This window comes from Schistosoma haematobium, chromosome ZW, assembly GCF_000699445.3.
Source record: "Schistosoma haematobium chromosome ZW, whole genome shotgun sequence".
Lineage (NCBI taxonomy): Eukaryota > Metazoa > Platyhelminthes > Trematoda > Strigeidida > Schistosomatidae > Schistosoma > Schistosoma haematobium.
In genome coordinates, this window is record NC_067195.1 from 77,764,944 (window position 1) to 77,777,275 (window position 12,332).

The following is a 12,332-nucleotide window of genomic DNA, read 5'->3' on the forward strand; positions in this document are numbered from 1 at the left end:
GTAGTGATCACCTAGCCATTAAATCTCTGAGCCAATATCTAATGGTTAAGATATTCATGATATTGACTATAAAATTAGACAAATTTCCGAAACTCCTTAACTACTACTACCACTACTACTAATATAATGATAGTAATATAATGTCTGTTGTAAAAGTTCGACTAAAGATGAAAATGAAAATATAGGAATGATCATTTATAATTTCGTAAGTTGAATGGGCTATGGCAATACCTCAATTAATTGTTATCCATAAAAATATTGGAAATTCTATGAAGTATTTTAAGTACAAAAGTGATGCATTTAAATTCCATATTGTAAATTGCCCTCAATCAGTCAGTCAGTCAGCTACAACTTAGGATCAGGCACATATATGCATCGGTCCAAGTTGCCATACCTCATTAACACAACAAGATGAACACTAGATTCATAGAAGTAGTTAATTCAATGGTAGTAATATATAAAAGAAAGATTGTATATAAGGGCATAGTACAGGAAGAAAGAGTTAGTTCATAGAAAGAAAGATATGAAGCGATTTTAATCTTTTAGTTAAAGGGAAGACAGGTACCGCCAGAACAACCCGTCCACGGTGTGAGCAACCGGGAAGTGATAACCGCCCTCATACCTCTAACAGCACTCTAGACCACTGTATTCATAATCAACCTTCCATAAATTGCCCTCAATAAGTAGTGAACGATAATGATCTTTTGAAATACTCTCATTAAGTTGATTTCGTATATACTCTTGATATGACTAACTACCATCTACCTTGATACATGATAATGATTGTTGTGAGAGTATACTGAGAAAAATGTAGGGGTGGCCAAACCAAGACGTCCATCAAGTGATTGACTGTTAAAATGAGCCATGTCGATAGATGTAGACTACTTCATTTGGATCTTTGTGACTACCATAAACAACTAGTGAAGAGGCTGGAATCGTTCATAATGGCACAGATATACACTCCCCTTAGATCTAGAGTGACAAAATTATCTGAGTACTTTTTTATTCCATAAATTTGTATTTTCTTATATCATACTGTCTACATCTAATCTTCTCCACTGTTACTGATATTGCTATTGATAAGTCTTGTCGATTGAACGCTATATTTACTTCCTAAGCTATTCCGATGACCCGCACGCTAGAACTACACAGCGACTTGAACACCAGAGAGAAGACGTAAGTATGAGAGAAAACACTTTATCCCAAGATTCATTTTTGTACAGAAAATCATGGGTATTTATAAATGTTGGCGTCTGTTAAATCAACATCATATTTCAGCCAATCCGTTAACGACATATTATGCTACCGACCAACAGTAGCACGCCACGTTGGAATTCTAGAATGTTCCATCATACTCTGATTGGCTAGGACTCTTCGGCTTCTTTTGTGCCTCTGGAGGCTCCGTTGAAGTTCTCCGAAAGCCGACTCAACAGCTATTGCTTCTGTTATTCTGACCTCATATTGAGCTTATGCAGTGTGGCAACTTGAATCAATGTACAAATATCCCAGGATCTTGGTTGCTAATGCCTGACTGGCTATGTGATCGATTCTGTTTGGTAGATGAAATTACAAGTGTATTAGTTACTCATCAACAGTATTTATTGAGAGTTTTAACTGAAATTTTACACTTGATAATGTTGTGCATGTTGTTCAGATGATTTTAGCTCATTGACACGAAAGTATAGTGTACACTTCCAGATATAAACAGTTTGAGTTTGATCACTATTAACGCTATGTATGTACATTTACAGCAGCAGCTGATTTTTACTTTAGCACTACTCATTTTGTATTCGTGATTATTATTTGTACTTTCTTCCATAGTAACTAAATAAAACAGTTAGTGGGCGGCCTATGCTCCTCCAGAAGGGGTAACAGGCGTAAGAAAGTAAGTAATTACATAAAACAGACACTGAATAGCGAAGTGATTTATTATTCTCTCCTATAAATGTATTTCAAATAAAATTTTAAACATTCGCAACAATATTTCAGTTACAATTTACTATTATTATTTATAATTAAGGTTGTATTTGTTCTAACTGGATTTTGTAATACAACGGATGAACCTGGTTTTGAAGCATATCGTCAAATTGCTACAGTTAGCTCTGGTCAACTTTATATTATTGGTAAAGGTCAGGTTAATGAAGTGAGTGAATGATAATTTCTTCCCGATATTTTCATTATCATTTTCCTGTTGAAATTATATCTTCTATATAAACAAAGATGGATAGTGGCTAACAGTGGAATCCAGGACGCGTGTTTCGTCTTATCTGGGACTCATCAACTTGATATATCTGCATTTCAGAGTTGATGTTCACTCCAAGACTTTCGCTTAAAACGCCATTGTGTTATTCACTTCGTTACTGAGTCATGATAGCCATTAGTTTGTGAAATGGGGTAAAGTTTAAATTCATTTTATACCGGTTGTTTGAATGTTCACATTGATGTTTAGGACTGCAATTGATCAGTCTCTTAATAGCATATGTGCATCCTGTACGTATTCCCTTGATACTACCTTAAATCATAAGCATTATAAGCAAAGATAGATAATACTTGTAACCTAAGGCCCTATCAAGACATCCACACGAGATGTACATATATCAATAAGAGACAGATCAATCGCAGTCCTAAACATGAATGAGAATATTCAAGTAAACAATACCAAGTGAATTTATATCTTTTGTATTTTATGGTAATTGCGGTCTAGATTGAAATTTATGAGGTAAAATGTGATTGGTTGTTCCTAAAATTAATTGGATGCGCATTGCTGAGGAGTCCCATACTAGGACGAAACAGCCATCCAGTGCTTCCAGATTTTCGATGGTAGTCTAGCTTTAATTGACTCATAAATTCAACTATTAAAAATTAATTTCCCATTGATGGTTTTTTTCCGAACAAACAAATGCTAGACGATGTTCACCAGTTACTAGAGCTGCACATGTATCTGTGTAGTGAACACGAACACCAGTAGGGAAATTTGGAAATCCAGTCAGCCACTACATACTGAAACACCTCCAAATAGACACCTTATAGATTAACTCGGTCCCTACCATCCACGCCACTACCCACACCTCAATCTTCAACGTCAGCAGGGCGGGCTTTATCTGGCCGATCCCGGAGCCACATCTGGGTTACCGGGCCACCGAAGCCATGCGTTAACTAGCAGCAAATGACCGCCAGCCAAAGGATCAGTTTCAGCTACGGTAGGTTCCTTCAGGGCACACATGTTACCATAAGGATGATTTCACGTGGCCAGGTCAACAGCTAAAGCCAACCTAGACTGAGCCTCCCCACCACACTAGCCCAGATGAACCAGTGCAAGATGGGTAGAAGTCAGATGTGGCCGTGCGCACCCGCTACATATTACTATACCGGGCACCTTAACAGGCGCACAACAGCCCAACTGGAGACCCGAAGGTCTCGACGACACTTTGGCCACACCATCAAATAGATACCACACTACTAGCGGGAACCACGAAGAGGTAGTCGTCACGCAACCATAACACCCGAAAGGCCCAAATATATGACGAGTCACGAGGCAAAAGATGACGAGGCATTTGACTACCTTAAGAGAGTCATAGTCATTACCGCCGACCAGCATTCTTCAACTCACTCTGTCCTGGGTCTTCATTTCTAGTTCTATCCACTCTACATCATATCACTAAATAAATAAAACATATTTTTTTCTAGTGTAAGATAATCGTAATGTGTCTGAGTGGATTGTTTTTTGTTATGAACTTACCAAATGTATCCCTAAGATTTCGTTCACATTACAAACCTTGAATTCTAGATCAATATACATCTATTCTTAAATAGATTACATAATGATTCTTGATGTTTTTAAGTTTGCTCCCAATAAATTATGTAAGATAAACAGTGTCAATAGGTTTAAGTAAACAAACTTCTTTACATACGCTATCTCATATGCATAATATTAAGATACTTTAAGTGAAGTAGTGGATTTCTATTACATTTTTCAGATAATGTAATTTGAATGAGATGAATTAAAATTGGTTCCTAAAACTTTTGAAATAGATGAGCATTTTTACTAAATGAGATAAATTTTGTCAAGTTAAAGTAAATAATGTTGTATTGTAGTGTATGCTAATTATGTCTGTCAACACAAGTAGGATGTAAAACCGATCAAGAGTTAAGATGATGGTTGGAGGTAGTCAACAGGAAACCCTGGACCCGGGTTTCGTGCTACTTGTCACTCATCAGCAAGATGCGCATATAGCCTTGAGGGAACTGGTGTTCCCTGACAGATGTGATCCCGTGTCACACAGTTTCACAGTCAGAGACATTATCACTGAGCTGTCCGAGCCGTGAAAGACTTCCTGTAGTGGTCGATAGCAATCGATCTGCACTAAAAAGGACCTAACACACATGACATTGCTCACCCACCACCCAGTGGTCAATCAATTGTGAACCGATAAAGAGTGGAATGCCTATCAAAATGAAGATTGAACTAAATAAAATAGAAATAGAAATAATTGTTACATCCCGATGAGAATAATGAAGGTAACTGTTGGAATCTATTTCTGGACCAATACTGTGTTTCCACTTGTTATTGTTCTGTCCTCTTATCTCTCTGCTGCCAGACCTTCTGTTCACGACTAACGTCATATACTACTTATGTCAATATAGGTAGCACACAGCACAATAAGCTTTATTTTGACCAATGAACTATTATTATACGATTTACCATTCTTGAGTTATACACGGTCTATCAAAGACTACCTCCCACATTCACAGCCACATTTGGCTAAATCTTGTACAAATGTTGTTTCTTATTTTATGATACGATGTGGTCTGTTTGGTTAGTATATAAATCCAGTATGTTTGAAATGAATGATTCATATCGTAGAGGCTGAGATTGGTGTTCTGGACTCAACAGGCAGTTAGGGCTAGCCAGGAAGCAGGACCGATAAGGACTCTAGACTGCTCGTACTTTTTTTGTACGTCATTGGTCCGATCGATAATTCACTGTTCTCTAATCGGCAGTATCATCACGTTATACATTAACAGGGCAGATAGGCCACAAGTTATAACAGTAATAATACTAATTCTCTATTTATTTTAGCGTTCTTATGATCTTGTTTGGTTCAGGAATAAATACTGTAAAACAAAACTTTTAATACTGTAATAACTATTGGCCATGTACTTGTGAAGATGACTGTCTGATAAATTTAAACAAATAAGATCAATAATAAATGGTATCGTGTTTACCCCATTTCGAACTACCATCTTTTGTCAGGTAATGAAGTAAGTAAGTAAATAAGTAGTAAGTAAAAGGGTTAATCACTGAACTACTGAGTCCCGATAGTTATTAGCTTATGTAATCGGGAAATAAAAATTAAAAAAACGAACTTCATACTGTATATACTTTGACAGATGTAAATATATTCTATTAATCATTATTGACCGGACACTATTAGCAACAACCAACTGTGGGAAAGAACAAACCAGATCCCAGCGGAGGAAGAAATCAGGAAAAAGCGGTGGAAGTGGATAGGACACACATTGAGGAAAGCGCCCAACTGCATCACAAGGCAGGCCCTCACATGGAATACTCAAGGCCAAAGGAAAAGAGGAAAACCAAAGAACACATTAAGCCGAGAAATGGAAATAGACATGAGAAAAATGAACAAGAATTGGATGGAACTAGAAAAGAAGGCCCAGGACAGAGTAGTTTAGAGAATACTGGTCGGTGGCCTAAGCTCCATTAGGAGTAACAGGCGTAAGTAAGTAAGTAATCATTATTGGGTAGTCCAAAAAGTGAGAATTATCAAACTTTAGTAATACGGATAATTGTCCTTAGTATGTAAATTGTAAAATTGTACTTTGTTAGCCATTGTAATCTTATTCAACCATCATACAATGTAAATAAATGTACTTATGATGAATGTACCATCAATAAAAAAACACTTTTATATTCTAGTTTATGCAAGTGGTTGAAGCTGCTGTTGAAGCACGTAAAGTACATATACTTCAACAAGATACATTGAATACCGAATCAAAAACTTATAGTTTCCCAGTCGATTCTCATTTATCACAATTAACTATACAAGTAACAAATCATCAACGTGATCGTGCAATTAATGTAAAAATTCGTAATCCTGAAGGTAATACTAATCTATTGTTATTATTATTATTATTATTATTATTATTATTATTATTATTATTTATATTCAGTTAGATTTTCTTCAACTACTTACAACTTGTGATAAAATGTTGGAAAGAGATAATCAACTACCAAAGTGCACGCAATCTCGAGTCATTTAGACTAGTGGCCAAATTGCAACTTGGTAGATAGGATTTGATCTGCACTAAGAAAGTGTTAGAGTTGAAGCTATCACGAGTTCAATTAATCTGTGAACGAAAACAAAGACTCAGTGACCAAAGACCGGTAAGCTAGCTATTTGATGCGTCCCAGCCCCGCTAACTAGAGAGATAAGTCCAAGCTTGGAATGTGAAAGTATATTCTGCAAACAGCCAGAAACGAGCGATCACACAGCGATCCACAAACACAATTCAAACGTATATATATCAATTATATGTGTATAGTCGATATTGCCATGGAAGTATTTTTAAACATTTAATCGATAAGAATAGTTTAGTTAATTAACAATTATACGGTAAAATATACGTATAGTATTGGTCCCCAAATGGATCCCAAAAATTACCACTCATTATTCTTATCGGGGCATAACAGAAAAACCTGACATACAGGTTATTAATCACCACCCAGTAACCAATCAGTTGTAAATACAACTTGTAATTTTTTCTGATGGAGTTTTGTTCTCTGAGCTGGAAGGTTTGATCATGGAGCTTTCATCGTTCTTCTGAACGATAGAACAGCTGTACAGCTGTACAGAACAAGCTGTGAAACGCATATGGAGAAATTCGAACACTTCACTTCTATCTGAAGTTTGTGCTGATGGTGTCGAGATGAGATTATAACTTATCATTGACGCTGGACTGACCTTGAGAGTGTCCACCTAAAAACTAGGACCAAAAGAGGGTTATAAGATTGTGTGAGGAATCAGAATTATGGTTTACATTTGGTGTTTAAGGTTAGGAATTAGATTTACGGGTTTCATCACGAACGCACATCATCTATAATACCAAAACTCTATTTAGCCATATAGATGAGTGAATTTTGCACCAAAATCCGATTTATGTTTTCTTATACATGATTGCTTCATCCATAAATTATAGTCTCGCCTATGTTATTTTGCTCAAACTACTGCTTTTGTTAACTTCAAGTATAATAAAAGGAACTATGTGTATGAAGTATTATTGTCATTACCGTTAGTAAGATAACAGATATTCATTCATAAAATGAAAAAAAAATTGGTTGAGAGTATAAACTTTTGCAGCAATTCGGAAGACTCTCCCAGTCTCCCACATAGTAAGAGAATTCCATTTACCTAAATAAATGGTTGCTCTGTTCGCCAGAAGGAGCACCAGTCTCGTGAATTCCGAAGGAACTCGGCTTTCACTATGTGTCATAACTCTTCTAAATGAAGACCTTCTGACTCCCAGGGTAGAGTTTAAATGGTTTGAATAATGTTTTCTGGTTAGCGTTTTTTAGGGAGTTAGTTTTATACCCCATGCTCAACCCTCCTCCTTTATCCGGGCTTAGAACCGTCAGTAACCTCAGGGGAGCTCCAGGCGGAGTTAGGATTATAAATTAGTAGATTCTAAAACAACTAACTAATGATAACAAACACTACAAAATCTGAAAATATTAGTGAGATGATGCAGAAGATTTGTAGCTCGTGTGGATGATTTGGATGGAGTTTTGTTATCTGGACTGGATGGTTTGTTCACTGCATTTATACCTGAAGTTTGTGCTGATGATGTCGTTCAGAAGAACAATGAAAGTTCCACGACCAAACTATCCAACTTAGAGAACAAAACTCCATGAAAATCTTAGTTTAAATCCTTGTCAATCTGTATGGGTGCATATTGCTTAAATGGTGAAAAGTCTGGTAAAACAACTATTCAATAACAATTGGTTCTCTTTAAGTATTCAATCTATTAGACTAATTAATTTAAGCTTCGAAAAATTCTGTATATCAACTTATGCCAATATTGGTGAATTTTGACATTTTTGGTGAGTAGAAGTTAACAACTAAGAAAGTTTCGATGTAAATTTCCTATTTACTAAAGAAAATAATCCATGCTGAATGTAGAAAAAAGAACTACCTCACATAAGGGTCTATCACAAAATTACTTCCTTACCTACTTACGCCTGTTATTCCTAATGGAACATAGGCTGCCGACTAGCACTCTCCAACGCACTCTGTCCTGGGCCTTCCTTTCCAGGTCTATCCAATTTTTGTTCATTCTTCTCATGTCTGTCTCCATTTCTCGACGTAATTTGTTCGTTGGTCTTCTTCTTTTCCTTTGACCTTGAAGATCGGATTAGTTAGTCGTAGTTGTATACAAATGATTCATGTGAACATTTCCGATGTACTAAATGTTGATTTATTCTTAGTGAAACCTTTTTAATTTATATCTCAAATATTTGTGATAGTCAATACATGAATAAAAAATACTACTACTAATAGGAAAATGGATAATAGAGGCCGCCAAACGATGGAGTAACATCAGTCCATGAAGTCATTGTTGGTCTGATCTAATATTGTTAAATGAAAACAACCTGACTTGAGTACACATGATCAACACAATCAGGAATCGGGTGACATCATATAGAATCGTTCATAACAACACAGGTTCTCAGTTCCAGTATTCCTTCATACAGACTTTTTATTTTACTTTCTCGAACTGTATAATTACTTTTTAATCCTTTTCACTATTATTTCTATTACATAACGTCCGCCGTTCTAATGTGTTCACGTGGTAAAGGAACTTGGGCTAACATATTTCTGTAGAGCTTTACTTTGAGTAGATTCTAGAAATTGTTAATATATTCAGTAGAATATTTTATTTATAATAATTGTAAATTGAATAATTGTCATTTCACTGAATGGTAACAAGCGGTTGGTAAACAAGACGGATTTTAATGCAAACCCCTTCATGATTTGTTAGGTTTTATTGTATAATTAGAAAACACTGTTAGTTTGAGTCATACTAGTACTACTACTACTACTACTACTACCACTACTACTACTACTACTACTACTACTACTACTACTACTACTACTACTACTACTACTTAAGCCTGTTACCCCTCATGGAGGAGCATTGGCACTCTCCACCCAACTATGTCCTGGGAAATCCCTTCAACCTCTTTCCAGTTGTTATTCATCCTTTTCCTATCTGCTTCTATTTCCCGACGTAACGTGTTCTTTGACCTTCCTCTTTTCCATTTCTCTTCAGGATTCCAAGTTAGCGCTTGTCTCATGATGCAGTTACAATTATGGTTTATTTTAATTCATTTTTTTCCTCAATGTTTTTAATTTTCTAATCAGGAAAATTAATTGATAAAGAAGATGGTCTAAAACAATTAATGAAAGCTGTAAAATCTGTATTTGTCGGATCAATTGATCGACCTAAACCAGGTCAGTGGACATTAGAAGTTGGCATTGATACAGAAGAAACTGATTCGGAAACAATGGATATGAATAACGATAATAATAATATTAATAATGATAGTAATTTACAACGTGAACGATGGATTTCTGTTCGAGTTTCTGGTATAAGTGATGTTGATTTTTTGCAAGGTTTTTCAACAACACCAAAATTGTATAATTATGGTGCATCAACACAACCGATTGCAGGTTTGATTGTTTGAATAATTCATCTTTATCTTTGTTCTTTGTTTCGTTTTTTTTTATTATTTGAATTATGGCATAGTTGAGTGAACGGTGTTGGGTTCGAAGCCCTGAGTGAACAACAACTCTAAGATATAGGTACATCCAGCTGACGAGTCCTACATAGAACGAAAAGCGCGTCCAGGAATCCACTGCTAGCCACTATCGATCTTTGATTAGAATGCTTGTGACTTCAGGCAATATCGAGGTAATACTCACATGATGCACATATGCCAACAGGAGACTGATCAATTGCAGTCCTAAATAACAATAGGAAGATACAAGTAAAACAACACCAAGTAAATATAAATTCATAATCGTTGTACTAAAATGGTCAAAATAAGGTATGGATAAGTAAATTACAACAATGAACTATTTGATTAGGCAAAATTCAAATTACCTCAATTATAAAATTGAAATCTCATTTAAGAAAGGTATAAGAAGAAGGATTCGTTTTAAGATACCAAACTACAACCAATATAATAAACTAAATCATGAACAAGGATAGAGCCTTCTCTATAAAGCTTATGTAACTAGCTCCGATAGAAAAGTTAAACTGATATAAGCATATGGAAGAGCTCATTAATGGTATTTCATCTTTGATTAATTGTGTAAGTACTTATTTAGTTGAGTAGGTAACATGTAACTTCATAGAGTTAAACATCCTGTTAGTAAATCTTCTTAGTCGATAAGGAAAATTGTTATCCTTCAAGTTGTCTTTAAAATCAAATCTTAGATAAAGATTTTTTGTGCATCCTTCGCTTTTGAATTAAGACAGTATCAAGGCAATCCGTACAGGAGACACATATTCCAATTAGAGATTGATCAACTGCAGTCCTAAACATCAATATGAAGATTCAAACAACCGGTACAAAATGAATTTAAACATCAACCCATTTCACAAGCTAGTGACTATATGGACTCGGTAGCTGAGTGGATGACGTAATAGATTTTGAAGCGAACGATACTGGATTCAAGTCATGGAATGAACATCAACTCTGAGATGCAGGTATATCCACCTAATGAGTACTAAATAGGATGTAACACACGGCCTGGATTCCATTGCTAACCTCCATTCATCCATCTCTGCTTAATCTTACTGCTGATTAGTTAAAAGATATACATGTACAATAGAAAATTATGTTGAACTTGTAAGGTTAACAAAATACAAGTTTAATCTGTTGAAATCATCTCTCAATTTGTAAAAAAAGATTATTTAGACATACCTACCTAGTAGGATTAGATAAATCCCATGTAACTATAGTTGATCAAAATGAAATGTTTAGACAATTAAACTATATCTTAAATTCTAACGATGAAATAAACTTCTTCCATAGTAAATAACGATACCATTATGGACAAGTAGTACATGTTAAATGAAACTGTAACTCATACAAATCAGGTAAGAAGACAAAGAATGATGGTAATATGAAGATTTTATCTACCCTCCTAAAATAATACACTCATTTATAGTCACTTGATGTTGTTTTACTTGTATCTTCCTATTGTTATTTAGGACTGCAATTGATCAGTCTCTTGTTGGCATATGTGCATCTTGTGCGGATTGCCTCGATATTCCCTTAAGTCACAAGCTTTTTAAGCAAAATAGAACAGAATAAAGTAGAGAATATAGATCAATTCATTAGTTATAAAGTGATATGCTTTTAGTGAATCTCGAGGATCCCGAAATCGATCCCTGGCCCGGTTATGTATATGCTCTTCTAATAAGTCCTGAAGTAGAACAAAATAGATATAAAGTGATGTGTTTTTTGGATGATACATGAACTAATATCGATACTTGGTGAAAACCATCATATAATCTAAAAAATTTGCACAAACCTATCAGTAGCAGTTCCATGTGTGTTTTTCTATGGCTCTGAAACATGACTTATGGAATTGGAAGTTATATTTAGACCATAAGTATTTGATCATAAGTGTTTTCAAAACACCTCTTTTACTTTGTGAAACAATCGACTGAGGTTAAACGTAGGGTTCTAGATAATGTTAACAAAAATTTAATGAATCTATGAGTCTTTATCAACATAGGTGACTGGGACACATACCACATCCCTAATTATTCCCCATCAAGAAATAACATTCTATCTGAAGTCAAAGTAAGGAAGTTAGTGTCAGTCAAATCAATCACAGTGAAATATAATCTCGTTTATTTTTCAAATCTTTTCTTTTCTAAAGAATATTTCTTCCAAAACTTTTCTACAGGTGTTCAAAATTACATTATGGTTAATATGACTGGACGATTTCTACCAGGACAAATTGATCATTTTGATATGCGTGGATCAAATGGTTCATCAATTGTACGATTACCTGTACAACAAACTGAAACATTTCAAATTTATGTTAGTCAACAAGCAATGGAACCAATTACTGGACATTATTATCTTGAAGTAGGTTTTCATCCTAATAAATTCTTTTTATAGAAAAAAACAAACACTAATACAAAAATATTTTCTTAAAACGGATAAAAAACAATTGAAGGAATTTCATCGTCATCATCATCATTGCTGTGTTTTTTTTCAAACAAGAAAATAG

The 12,332-nt window shown here is 35.0% G+C and overlaps 1 protein-coding gene across 1 annotated transcript in view; it reads left to right on the forward strand.

The window, feature by feature from the left end:
• The window catches only part of MS3_00004447 (uncharacterized protein), a 176,635-nt gene that overhangs the window by 16,018 nt on the left and 148,285 nt on the right, over positions 1–12,332 (forward strand). The window contains exons 3-6 of the mRNA XM_051212367.1: positions 2,021–2,143; positions 5,939–6,122; positions 9,441–9,749; positions 12,003–12,187. Of these exons, the coding sequence (XP_051072546.1) occupies positions 2,021–2,143; positions 5,939–6,122; positions 9,441–9,749; positions 12,003–12,187 (801 nt within the window). The remainder of the gene's footprint in view (positions 1–2,020; positions 2,144–5,938; positions 6,123–9,440; positions 9,750–12,002; positions 12,188–12,332) is intronic.